The sequence below is a fragment of the Dipodomys spectabilis genome, unplaced genomic scaffold (genome assembly GCF_019054845.1).
Source record: "Dipodomys spectabilis isolate Male_0828 unplaced genomic scaffold, ASM1905484v1 ptg000009l, whole genome shotgun sequence".
NCBI classification, from domain to species: domain Eukaryota; kingdom Metazoa; phylum Chordata; class Mammalia; order Rodentia; family Heteromyidae; genus Dipodomys; species Dipodomys spectabilis.
In genome coordinates, this window is record NW_024870686.1 from 1,149,535 (window position 1) to 1,161,375 (window position 11,841).

General features: G+C 37.6%; 1 protein-coding gene across 1 annotated transcript in view; it reads right to left on the reverse strand.

The window, feature by feature from the left end:
- Kcnu1 (potassium calcium-activated channel subfamily U member 1) overlaps positions 1–7,571 on the reverse strand; it is a 182,092-nt gene extending 174,521 nt beyond the window's left edge. Inside the window, exons 1-2 of the mRNA XM_042699628.1 lie at positions 7,380–7,571; positions 4,040–4,150 (exon numbers count right to left, since the gene is read on the reverse strand). Coding sequence (XP_042555562.1) covers positions 4,040–4,150; positions 7,380–7,571 — 303 coding nt within the window. The remainder of the gene's footprint in view (positions 1–4,039; positions 4,151–7,379) is intronic.
- Positions 7,572–11,841: the final 4,270 nt, after the last annotated feature.

Sequence of the window (11,841 nt, forward strand, 5' to 3'; positions counted from 1 at the left end):
TCATTTTCTGATGTCTGACACATGCTCAATAATTCCTTTGTTCCCAGATTTTAGAGGTGCCCCTACAATTAATCTAATTATATTCTGTTAATTTAGGCTTTAAGACCCTGGCCCATGGATTATCTTTGCATTAGAGCAAAGTGATTCCATTTGAGTAATTTAGCAACGTCCCACAAAGCACATGGCCTCTGGCTGTTTGCTGGTCGCTTCTCAGACCTCACCCTTCACAACTCTTCATGGTCTCTGGGACATGAAACGTCTTTGGGTACTTGTTGTAATGTCACCTCTTTATTTCCATAAGTCTATTCCCTCTACTCTTCATTCACTTTATCCTTCTGGTTCTTCATGTCTCAGTTCAAATCTTGCCTTTCCAGTTTCTTCTCTGATTACCATAGTGAATTGTGAACTCCCTCATTAACTACCAGAATTTACAAATACAAAATACACACAAAGCCTTGGTCACCATCTTATTTTATTTGGGCATATATTGTCATGTCTACCACCACCAGAATTTAAGTTCCATAAGTGAAAGTCATTTGATAAATATTTCAAGATATCTAGTTTGTGATACAGTATTAAAAGCAGTAAAGAAATTCCTGCACAAGTGAAAGCTGTTAGCCACTTCCTTCTAGCTAGTTCCTGTTAGTCAGTTATGCTGGGTATAAGTTCAAGGAAGAAAGGAAGTCTGTAAGTCATTTTATTTTCTTCTAACTTTTTCATAAACACATGCTTGGGATCCCTAAGGGTCTCATTTAAGGCCTTCAATAGCAGTTCATTTATTCTACTTTAACGTTTATTCTAGGCTTTCTGGGGTTTCAACCAATGGATCATTATCTGATAAATGTAGAATTAATATTTTTTCCATCATTAAAATATTGTTCTTATCATTTTTCTGTGCCATTCTTGGGGCTTGAGCTCAGGGACTGGGCGTTATCTCTGAGCTTCTTTTGCTTAAAGCTAATGCTCTACCACTTGAGCCACACAGCTCCACTTCCAGCTTTATTGGTTCTTAATTGGAGATATGAGTCTCATGGACGTTCCCACTCAGCTTCCTGGGTAAGATTACAGGCATGAGCCATCAGCTCCCAGCCCCTTGAAGTTATCTTACTGGAACATAATGAATGTTAATTTTTCCTACACATGCTCTATAGGCAATGCTCCTCAGGTGGATGTTATAAGTTCCTTTCTCACACCCTAAGGTCCTTTCATGTGTTTTCCCCAATATAATCCTCACACAGAATCAAAGATATTTAAGCATTTGAAGGGATCTTAAGTAAGATATCTTTGATGTAACAGAGAATTACAACATCAGCAGCAACAGGTCACACTCCCAGGGATTTCAGGAAAAGAGACCCACTCTTCACAAAACAGAAAGGAGATGTGCATTCCAAAGCACGAAACATCATCTACAGCCTTTTTTGAAAGCAAAATTTACTGCTTTCATTTTATTTGATGTTGGTATACTTTGTGGAGGGGAAGGGAAAAAACAAATTGTTTTAATAAGGATACAGGTGGACCCATTGCAACGATGAGATGTACAAGTTGTTATGTCGAAAACGAACTTTACAACTTTGGTGGAGGGGGGGAAGGATTGGGTGGGGGAGGTAGGGGGAGGATGGGAAGGGATGGGAAGCGGAAACAAAGGAGGAGGCTACAATGCTTGATAAGAAATGTACTCATTACCTTGCCCATATAATTGTTTTTTTTTTTTGGTCCGGTCATGGGGCCTGAACTCTGGGCCTGGGCACTGTCCCTCAGCTCTTCAGCTCAAGGCTAGCGCTCTACCACTTGAGCCACAGCGCCACTTCCGGCTTTTTTCTTTTTGCTTATGTGGTGCTGAGGAATCGAACTCAGGGCCTCAGGCATGCAAGGCAAACGCTCTACCACTGAGCCAACTTCCCAGCCCTTTGCCCATATAATTGTAACTCCTGTACAGTATTTTCACAATTAAAAAAAAGCAAAATTACTTATATTCTCACAATTGATTATACCTAGATTAAATAGTATTAACTAGGAAGGTGACATGTTTTTCTTTTTCTGTTATTTTCTCCCCTAGTATCTAGTGTCACCCAATTGCTCAGATTGCTTGTTCAGCTAGTTCCCACGGTTTGCTGGTTAAATGAGACAGAGTCTTGGGATGAAGTCTCAATGACTTCTATTCAAACTGTCTCTGAAACTCAATCATTCAAACCTTAGCCTGCTGAGTAGTTAATATTAAGGATGGGAGTAACCGTCAGCCAAGAACCAGGTTTTGGCACAATAAAGAGCAATATTAAAACATGTTCAACATCCAAGGACATAAAGAAAATGTAAATCCAAACAAATCCAGTCTCTTTCAAGTTAATGGCCATCATCAAGAATTAGAAGAACAAATACTGATGAGGATGCAGGGGAAAAGGAAGCCTAATGCAATATTGGAGGGAATGTATTAGTATAAACACTGTGGTAAATGGTTTGGAGATTCTTCAAAAAACTAACCATCGTAGTGGAAAAACAAAGGGTAACAACGCTCAATAGGAAATGTAGTCATTACCTTACTCATATAACTGTAACCCCTCTATACAGTATCTTTACAATAAGAATATTAAAAAAAGAACTACTCTATGATCCAGCAATAACACTCCTGGGCATTTATCCCAAAGATTACAAGTCAGGATACAATAAAAAACACTTGTATACCCATGTTCACTGCTTTATTATTCATTATATCCAAGTTACAGAAATAGCCCAGATGCCCTACAATAGGCAGGAAGAATGATATTTTATTTGCAGGGAAATGGATGGACCTGGAAAATTATGTTAAATTAAGTAGTAAGTCAGGCTCAGAGAAACAAAGGGCATATGTTTTCTGCCATATTTGAAAATTAGATCTAAAATATAAACATATGAAAACATTCATAGGGCCGTATGCCTATACCCAAACTGACTACAATATGGTATACCTGGAGGAATCCAGTGCTGTAATTCCTTTGAATGTGTAACCGACAGAGAATTAACTGTCAGTATTGTTAAACTGGCTGTTGAACAAAATGACTATGTAGAAGCTGAAATACTTGCCAGAGTGGGCTGGATTTAAGGGGAGTAGAGACAGATGAATGGAGAGAGCAATGGTGGATGAATACAGTCATAATTCTCAATGTACATATGTGAAAATGGAACCAAGTAGGTGGGGTTGGGATATATGGGAAGAATGATGATGATGGAGGGATGACACTGATCAAGATACTCTGTTCGCATAAACTGACATGTTGAATTTTAATCTCTGTAAAACCACTTGGCAATAATTTTTAAGCTCAAGCGAAATTATTTTCGCCTTCTCACCACCTGATGGCAGCACACCCCAGATAACAGATTCTATTTCTTTGTTGTCATTGTTTTCCACACCAGTGAAATGAGGACCAGCACAGTATTCACCAGGCATCCACTAATTCCAAGCAAGGAAAAAATAACATTTCTTATAACAATCTGCTCTCTGGAGGAGACAGTGTGAGCGTACACTGACAATTTTAGTAACAGTCTTCTGCAGGTAGTATAGTTATCAGAGGAAGTGTTTGGAGCCTAATATGGAGGAAAGGAAAGATTTCCTGGGGATTTGGTATCTGAAATAAGTGACAGTATGTTCTAGTAGCTGAGATTACATTAAAAAGCACAATAGTAAATAGCACAAGAAGGCAAAAAAGCTTAGCGTGTTTAAGGAAGAAATGAGAACCAGGTCTATTGGAAGTAAGGAAGTGAGAAGAGCTCTAAATGCCAGGATAGATTAATTCACAGACTGTCACTTTTTGAGTATTTATATACCGGTCAAAAATCCACATATAAAAATGACAAAATGAGTACAATCTTTTTGCCAAGAAAGCTTTCCTTGTAGTCCAATGTCCAGTAATTCTGTCTACTCCAGAGTAAACCAAACAGGATGAGAAGTAAGGAAGACCACTGGGTAGACCCGCTGTCAGCCTCTGTGATAACATTGCACATACTGACTGTGATCATGCTTATGGCTAAAATCCATTAGCAAATGAATAGGTAAAAGCGTACTTACAAACACTTGCCCCACAAAGGTCTGTGCTGAGAGCAACATTTCTATTCGATCTCGAAATGCTCCATTAATGTAAAGCCTTCTTAAAAATCTAGCACGTGATGAGATTAGATTCTGTAAGCAAGCAAAAGGATTGACAGAGTGAGCTATTCATCGAAGGAAACAATCTGCAGGATCAATGTCCATGGAGGCTCTTACCCTGGAACAAGGGAAAAGTCATTCTGTGCTGCCCAAACCAGGGACTCCCACAGGTGATTATCCAACATCTCACACAATGCATTTTACTGGCTTTGCATTTTGTCTTCTGAACTTTGTGAGCTTTATCTATACCTCTTATTCCAGTCCCTTAAAACTCACACCCTTGCAATAGCCAGGATTGGGGAGCAGCATGCTTTTTTTTTTTCTGCTCTGAGGATCACTTTCCACATATATTTTTTAAAATAAAAACCAAAGACAACAGAAAAGACATGCATGCCAACCTGATGGTTAAGTGATTACTAAAATTTTGAGGGTTTTCCCCCTACTACTGGTGCTTAAATGCAGTGTTCTCTTGCCTGGATTTCTTGCTCACGCTGGCACTCTACCAGTTAGACCATGCTCCAAGTCTAGCTTCTTGTTGGATAGTTGGAAGTGGAGTCACATGGACTTTCATGCCAAGATTGGCTTTGAACTAAGTTCCTCATAGCTCAATCTCTTGGCAATATAGGATTACAGATGTAAGCCACAGGTTCCCAGTTAGAAATATTTTTTTATATATATGAAAGAGGAAAAAAATTGCTTTTGCTTTTACCTGGTATCCTTTTTTTCAATTCCTGCATACATGATATTTGAGATTTACAGAAATACGCCTGCTAAATTAGGTTACATTAAAGCAAGGAAGCAAGATAATGAGAGAGTGAACGACAGTTCCAAGATCAAGCAATAGTGATGGACAGAGTCTGATCTAGCATCCATGTTTATAGAGAATCAGAAAGAAAGACATTTATGAAATTTTAACATTTAAACATCTTTTAAAATGGAGTTAGAGGTTTAAAATGAGTTATTTTTGTAAGCATATTATCTAAATGGCAGGGATAAGAAAGGGAATCTATTTATAATACTTTTGGTCTCTTGGATAGGTAGGGCAAGGTAGCTCAGATGCAATGCCAACTACTCAGGATGCAGAAATCAAGAGGATCATGAGGCTAACCCAAGAAAAGACTTAAGAGAACTCATCTCACCTAACAAAAAGCTGAGTATGGTATTATAAATCTGTGATTCCAGCCAAGTGAGAGGAATGTGTAAAGGGATTATGGTTTAAGGCCAGCTCCAAACAATAATGAAAGGCACACAAATATCATACATTCAAGCATTTTAAAGCATGAAGACAATTGTATATGGAGAAGAAAAGGATACCAGGTAAAAGCAAAAGCAATAGACAACTTTACCACAATTTCCTTTCTCTTTTATATATAAAAAATATTTCAAACTGGGAACTGTGGCTCACATCTGTAATCCTATATTACCAGGACCTTGGTTCAAAGCCAGTCTTGGCATGAAAGTCCATCTGACTCCACTTCCAAATATCCAATAAGAAACAAGAATTAACTAAAGCCAAAAAGGACTGGGTTGTGCCTCAAACAGTAGAGTGCCTGCCTAGCAAGTGGGAAGCCCTAAGTTCAAGCCCTAGTATTATTAAAACATAATAGTAATAACAATTTTAAAGCATCCTTTAATACAGTTCACATCCTATTCAATGATTTTCCCTGTAACACATAAAAATAGCGTGTGCATATCTGATAGTAGATTTAAAATCATTTAATGTGATGTTAGAGTAGAATACTTATTTGACTCTAGGAAATAACAAAATCTTACTTATGGATGTATAACTCCTTTAAAATATGTAGTTCTCTAAATAATTTTTAAAAGACTCCACCAAACATTTATTTGTGACCATTTTTCATTTGGCCAAACTTTCCAAAGGCATAAAGACATAGAAAAAAAAGTAGTATCAATTTAACTGAATATAAAGCTATCATTTAGAAGTTTAGCAAGGCTTTTCAAACCCTCTCCTCAAGAGTCAAAAGCAGATCACTGTACTACTCTAGTTGCTGAAATCCCAATCCTTAACACTTTGTAAAATTTTCTAAATATCTGAAAGTAAAAGGCATATTTATACTGAAGTTGACATTAAGACTTATATTCAAAAGTAAGGCATGGAAAATAAAGTAAATGTAAGTTGGCAAACGTATCCTTGTATTTCTTTTCTCACACAAAAAAATGAATACAAGGAAAAGATGTAGTTCTTAGAGCAGAAGACAAATGAGCCATAATTTTTTTTTCTTTTTTTTTCAAATTATGTTGGATATTATGCAACATCAAATGGTGGATAGTTATTTTTGGCACACATTCATGAATTCATTAGTCCATAAGTCAGAATTTTACCCCATCCCCATTCAGTTTTTATGCCTCTGTATAAAACCCTTAAAGTAGAAATAATTATCCGTGAACTCTCTTCTCAATATGCTATGAGCTTCAGTATTGGAAAATTAAATACTCAAATGTAAAATCTAAACCTTAAAATAATTTACGTTAGTATACATTGCTTTATTTTATGTCACAGTGATGTCAGAAATGTTTCGAGCAAATTTTCCTTATTATGATGTGCAGGTAAAATGTGCTTTGTTATGGAAACTAATATAATTGATTCAGGGAAGAAACAAAGTTTGGGAAATAAGCAAGGAAACCAGTTACACAAGCTATAATAAAACTTTGCTTTTGACCTCTGGTAGCAGAAGAGTCATTTTTATATATTTATGTCACACTCTGTAGCAATGCTTGAGCTAGTAAGATCCCCTTTCTTCTAGTTATCATCATTTGATAGCTATTATGCTATGACACCAACCCTTGCAAATGTGGATTAAGTATAAAGAATGTCTGTGTGGCTAATGGAGGTCTGATATGTTCACATAGTGCACAAATGTAGTATGGACCAGTAGGCATGGATGAACCATATACAAAACATTTACCAATATGATGTTGCCACCGTTGTCCTGTTCCTGTTCTCCTTCCTTGCAGTACCCAGCACAATTATCTTCTTAGGCTTCAAAATTGAGGTCTGGTTATTGCTCATGGACATTTCTGTTTATAATAGATCTGACATTGACCAGAGAAGAGATTGCTTTGTGCTAGTAGCTTCAGCCTGGTAGCCCAGGGTCCTGTTCCCTACCCTGAGGCACCAGCCCAGAGCTGGCTCTGTTAGCCTGAAAAAAACAGCTAACTCCTAAATTGATTGTTAACACATACACATAGCAAACCTATTTCTCATCATGGTATGGAGGGACCTCCAAATAAGGAAACTGACCAAGATATCTTTTTCTTTTCTTTTGTGATGTTTTTTTATGAATTTCCATAGGAGTCTGAAAATATACAAGATGGCAAGTCCACTGAAGAAGGTCACAAAGGAGGAGAGAATGAATGCTGCTTGAATCTCAGTGGTGCAAAATATTTTCCCAAATTGTTCCCCATTTCCGAGTTGTGGCTTCCTTCCAGGCATTGGGAGAAAGAACTGCAGGCTGGCTCTGTGATGTCATGGTTGCATGGTAACAGATCCAGGAAGTAGAGGGTAAGAATGTGAAAAATCAACGAAGAGTTCCAGGAAGAAGGAAGTACCAACCACCTCAGGGCTGACAGCCCTTTTAGGAAGAAGACAGTAGCTGGAGGATGGGAATTTGAGAGCATGCCACATCTCAGTAAATCTCGGAAGTACTCAGACTTTGGTTTATCTTTTTGAAATTTTATAGATAAGGGGAATTTACAGTAAATATGTACTGTACAACATGAAGACTACTTAGTAATGCTACAATGTTTTGGAATTTTGTGCTGAAAGAATGATTCAAGCATCTCTCACACACACACACACAAGGTAACCTTGAAAGGAGGAATACATTAGTTTGACTATTATAATAATTTCATTATAGATGAATACATCAAAACATCTAAACATGCTTATTTTTTGTGGAAAAAAATCTGACTCTTTGAAAGCCAGAGGATCATACCTGTAATCCTAGCTACTCAAGAGGTAGATTTAGAGGATCATATTTTGAAGTTAACCTAGGTAGAAAAGCCTAAGAGACTCTATTTACAATTAACTAGCAAAAATGGTGGTATGGCTCAAGTGGTAGAGCTCCAGTTAGGCAAACAAGCAAACATGAATACGAGGCCCTGAATTCAAACCACTTTACCAGCAACTACACACACACACACACACACACACACACACACACACACACACACACACACACACACACACACACACACACACACGTACCTTGAAAGACAAAGAGCACCTTGAAATAGAAAAACTATTTTTTCTCTTTGGCTTTTAAAATAAGAACAGCTTATTATGGAGTGCAATACAGCTATTGTAGCTAGTGGTTTTATTAGTGTAGTCACTGGTTGATAATTACTTTCATCTATCACTTCTTCCATACAGGTTCCTCCCCTTTCTTCTTCTTCTTTTTTTTTTTTCAATTTTCAATTCTTTGCCAAATATTTGCTAGTGATTTGGTTTCTTTCTTTGAATCCTAAGTAGTGTGAGTGTTCTGGTTACAACCATACCACGCACATAATTTGTAAATATTTTTCCTCTGTAAATATTTTGCCTTCTGTTTGGCATGCCAGTATTTATTTTTTTGTATCTTTTTAAAAATTTTTATTGATTTTTTTATTGTGAAAATACTGTACAGAGGGGTTACAATTAGGTGGGCAAGATAATGAGTACATTTCTTTTTTTTTTTTTTATTGTGAACATACTGTACAGAGGGGTTACATTACATGGGCAAGACAATGAGTACATTTCCTATCAAGCATTGCAGCCTCCTCCTTTGTTTACCCTTCACATCCTTTCCCATCCTCCCGCCGCCCCCCCACTTAATCCTCCCCCCTCCACCACCAAAGTTGTAAAGTTCGTTTTCGACATGACAACTTGTACTTCTCATTGCTGCAATGGGTCCACCTGTATCCTTACTTAAACGACTTGTTTTCCCCTTCCCCTCCACAAATTATACCGACATCAAATACAGTGAAAGCAGGGGTTATACTGTGGGGGAGGGACATACAAAGCAACAAAGAAATAATCTTATAAATGCGTTAGAAACAAATGCATGAAAGAAAAAAAACATTTAAAATACATATCTAAGGGTTCATTTCCCTAATATCACCTTATTATCTGACCTTTTCTGCTTGACTCATACATATACTAGATATTGCAAATAAGGGAAATCATGGGACCTATGTTTCTTTGGGCTTGGCTTACTTCCTACCACCCAGCCGCTTTCTTCTGCCCTGTTAGGGTTCCATTTCTGCTCCAATCTTTCTCCTTTAGCGATAAGTGATTAATAATTAAACTGCTTTTAGAGAAAGTTTGCTTTTGAAGGAATTAAATCCAATTCTTACTTAATTAGTCTGTTTATTGGTTGTTTTCCTGATTTTTGAGACTTCTTCGTATGACACTTATTCTCATCTCAAATTCGAAAACCCCCTCTCTTGGCCTCCCAGGGCCTGGATGGCAGACCTGCCCCACCACATCGGCTTAACCCATATTTATTGTGATCTATGATCTATTGAAACCCATACTTTTGAAAAGGCATTGTATTCCCTGTTTTCTCCAGGTGAACAGACCACAGTAGGACACCTTGCTGTGACAGACATTTTAATTCAAGAGCCAGAAATGTCTACAAAATAGAGACGTTTTGGTGTGAGCGTGTTTGGTATGAGAGGCTGTGTCTTGCTCTTTGACACTGACTACTTTGTAGTCATGAACAATAATAGTTATGAGCAATAACTATGCCTAAAATTCAGACACAAATCTTGAGGAGTTCATCTTTGTCAAATTTTGGGGACATAATGAAGTATAAACCTCATTACAAATTACTATGCTGCTTATTCTATCAGAAAAGAGAACATAGGTTTGAAATTTCACCTAGAATCCACATAATTAATGTTTTTATTTTTGATTCCTAATTGTGTTGTATATGTGTATGCTGGTTCTTGTCTTGAACTCAGGTTCTGAGCACTATCCCTGAGTATTTTTGTTCAAGGCTAGCACGCTACACTTGAGCCATATCTTCACATCTCACAAACTTTCCTGTCTGGGCTGGGTTCAAACCATGAGACTCCTATCTCAGCTTCCTGAGTAGCTAGGATTTACAAGCTTAAGCCACCAGAACCTGATTTTTTTTTAGGGTGTGGAGTATAATCTTAATAAAACATGGCACAAGTAAGAAATTTCAAGATCTGAGCTCTTCTTCATTTGTCCAGTAGGTGGAAGTATTTCATAAGGAATTATCAAGGAGCAAGTGATTTGTGTGTGTGTGTGTGTGTGTGTGTGTGTGTGTGTGTTTTATTCTTTTCTGTCACTATTGTTCTTCATATGTTTGTGTATTTGTTTGTTTGCTTCTCACCTGGAAGGTGAAAACCATGAAGAAGACAATGCTGATAGCTTCTCAGCAATCTGCACCTCATTCTCAACCTATTTTCTGTCCAGGCGCTCTCTATCTTCTGAGATACTTTTTTTGAGAGAATGGAAGGATAAATTAAACTGTTGATAACTCTGGAGCCTTAATTTAAAAAAAAAATTCTACAGATCCTTGAGAATCCTAAAAAATCTTTTTATGAGAATGAATAATGCAATCAGTCTCTTCAGCAATCAGGACAGCTGAGCATCAAGCTGATGATTTTATCAGAATGCTTAATGCCCACTAGCAGGAGAGATGGAGGGAGCTGGCTGGCTGCCCAGGCCCACTGTATGTGGTGCCCACTAGTGCTGACCCTGAGTCCAGCACTTTGATCATTGGGCTGTGGCTCTCCTTTGCCCACATCATCTCTTCTGTTGCTGCTTAGAATTATTGCCCCACCAGTAAAGTGCCCCAGCAAATGACCATGCCTTGTCCCAGTGGCTGGTGACATTATTCCTGCAGGTGCAGCATTAGCAAGAACTTAATAACAATGAACTGCATTTGTTTGAATCCCAACACAAAGCTTAAGTTAACACACACACACACACACACACACACACACACACACACGTATACACACAGAGTTGTCACCAACTGCAGAGAAGATGAAAGGCATATTTTCTGTATCAGTCCTATTGTGTTGGCTTGTTCAGGCAAATGCTCATCCCCAAGGCCCACTGTCTCCTTCCAATCCTTGGCAGGACATAAAAAGAATGATCCTTAGCTCTGTCTTTGGAGACAATGCAGCGGTTTCCCAATGATCTCTTGTGGGAAACGAAACCATCAGATACAGAATAACTCCCTAAATCAAATTTATTTAACTCTAGATTTGAAAGAAAATTCAAGTAATAACAATATAAACTGCATTCAAAAGGCAATTGAAGTGGCCTCAAATTGGTTAATGTCTTCCAAGACAGAGCTTTGTTTGTTTACTCAGCTCTGTTCTTTTTCCCATCAAAGGATAATGTCACCCTCTTTATTGGCATTTCTGACGTTATTCATCAGTATGGTGATTTTAATTGCATTTGCCTAAAAACTGTCTTTATGTGAAATGCCTTTGATGTTGAGCTTTTTTCATTATGATACATTTAATGTCTTTATTTGGCATGTCCTTGAAATAAAGGTCTTTGGAATATCATATGCAAAAGTTGTGTAGATAAGTGTTGGGGTACAAAAATTTTTGAGCATTAATTATGATTATTCTGCTTAAACCTCTTCTTTACTTCTTTTTTCTTTCATACTTCCTCTCCCTCCCTTTCTTTTCTTTTCTTCCTTTCTTCCTTCCTTTCTTCCTTCCTTCCTTTCTTT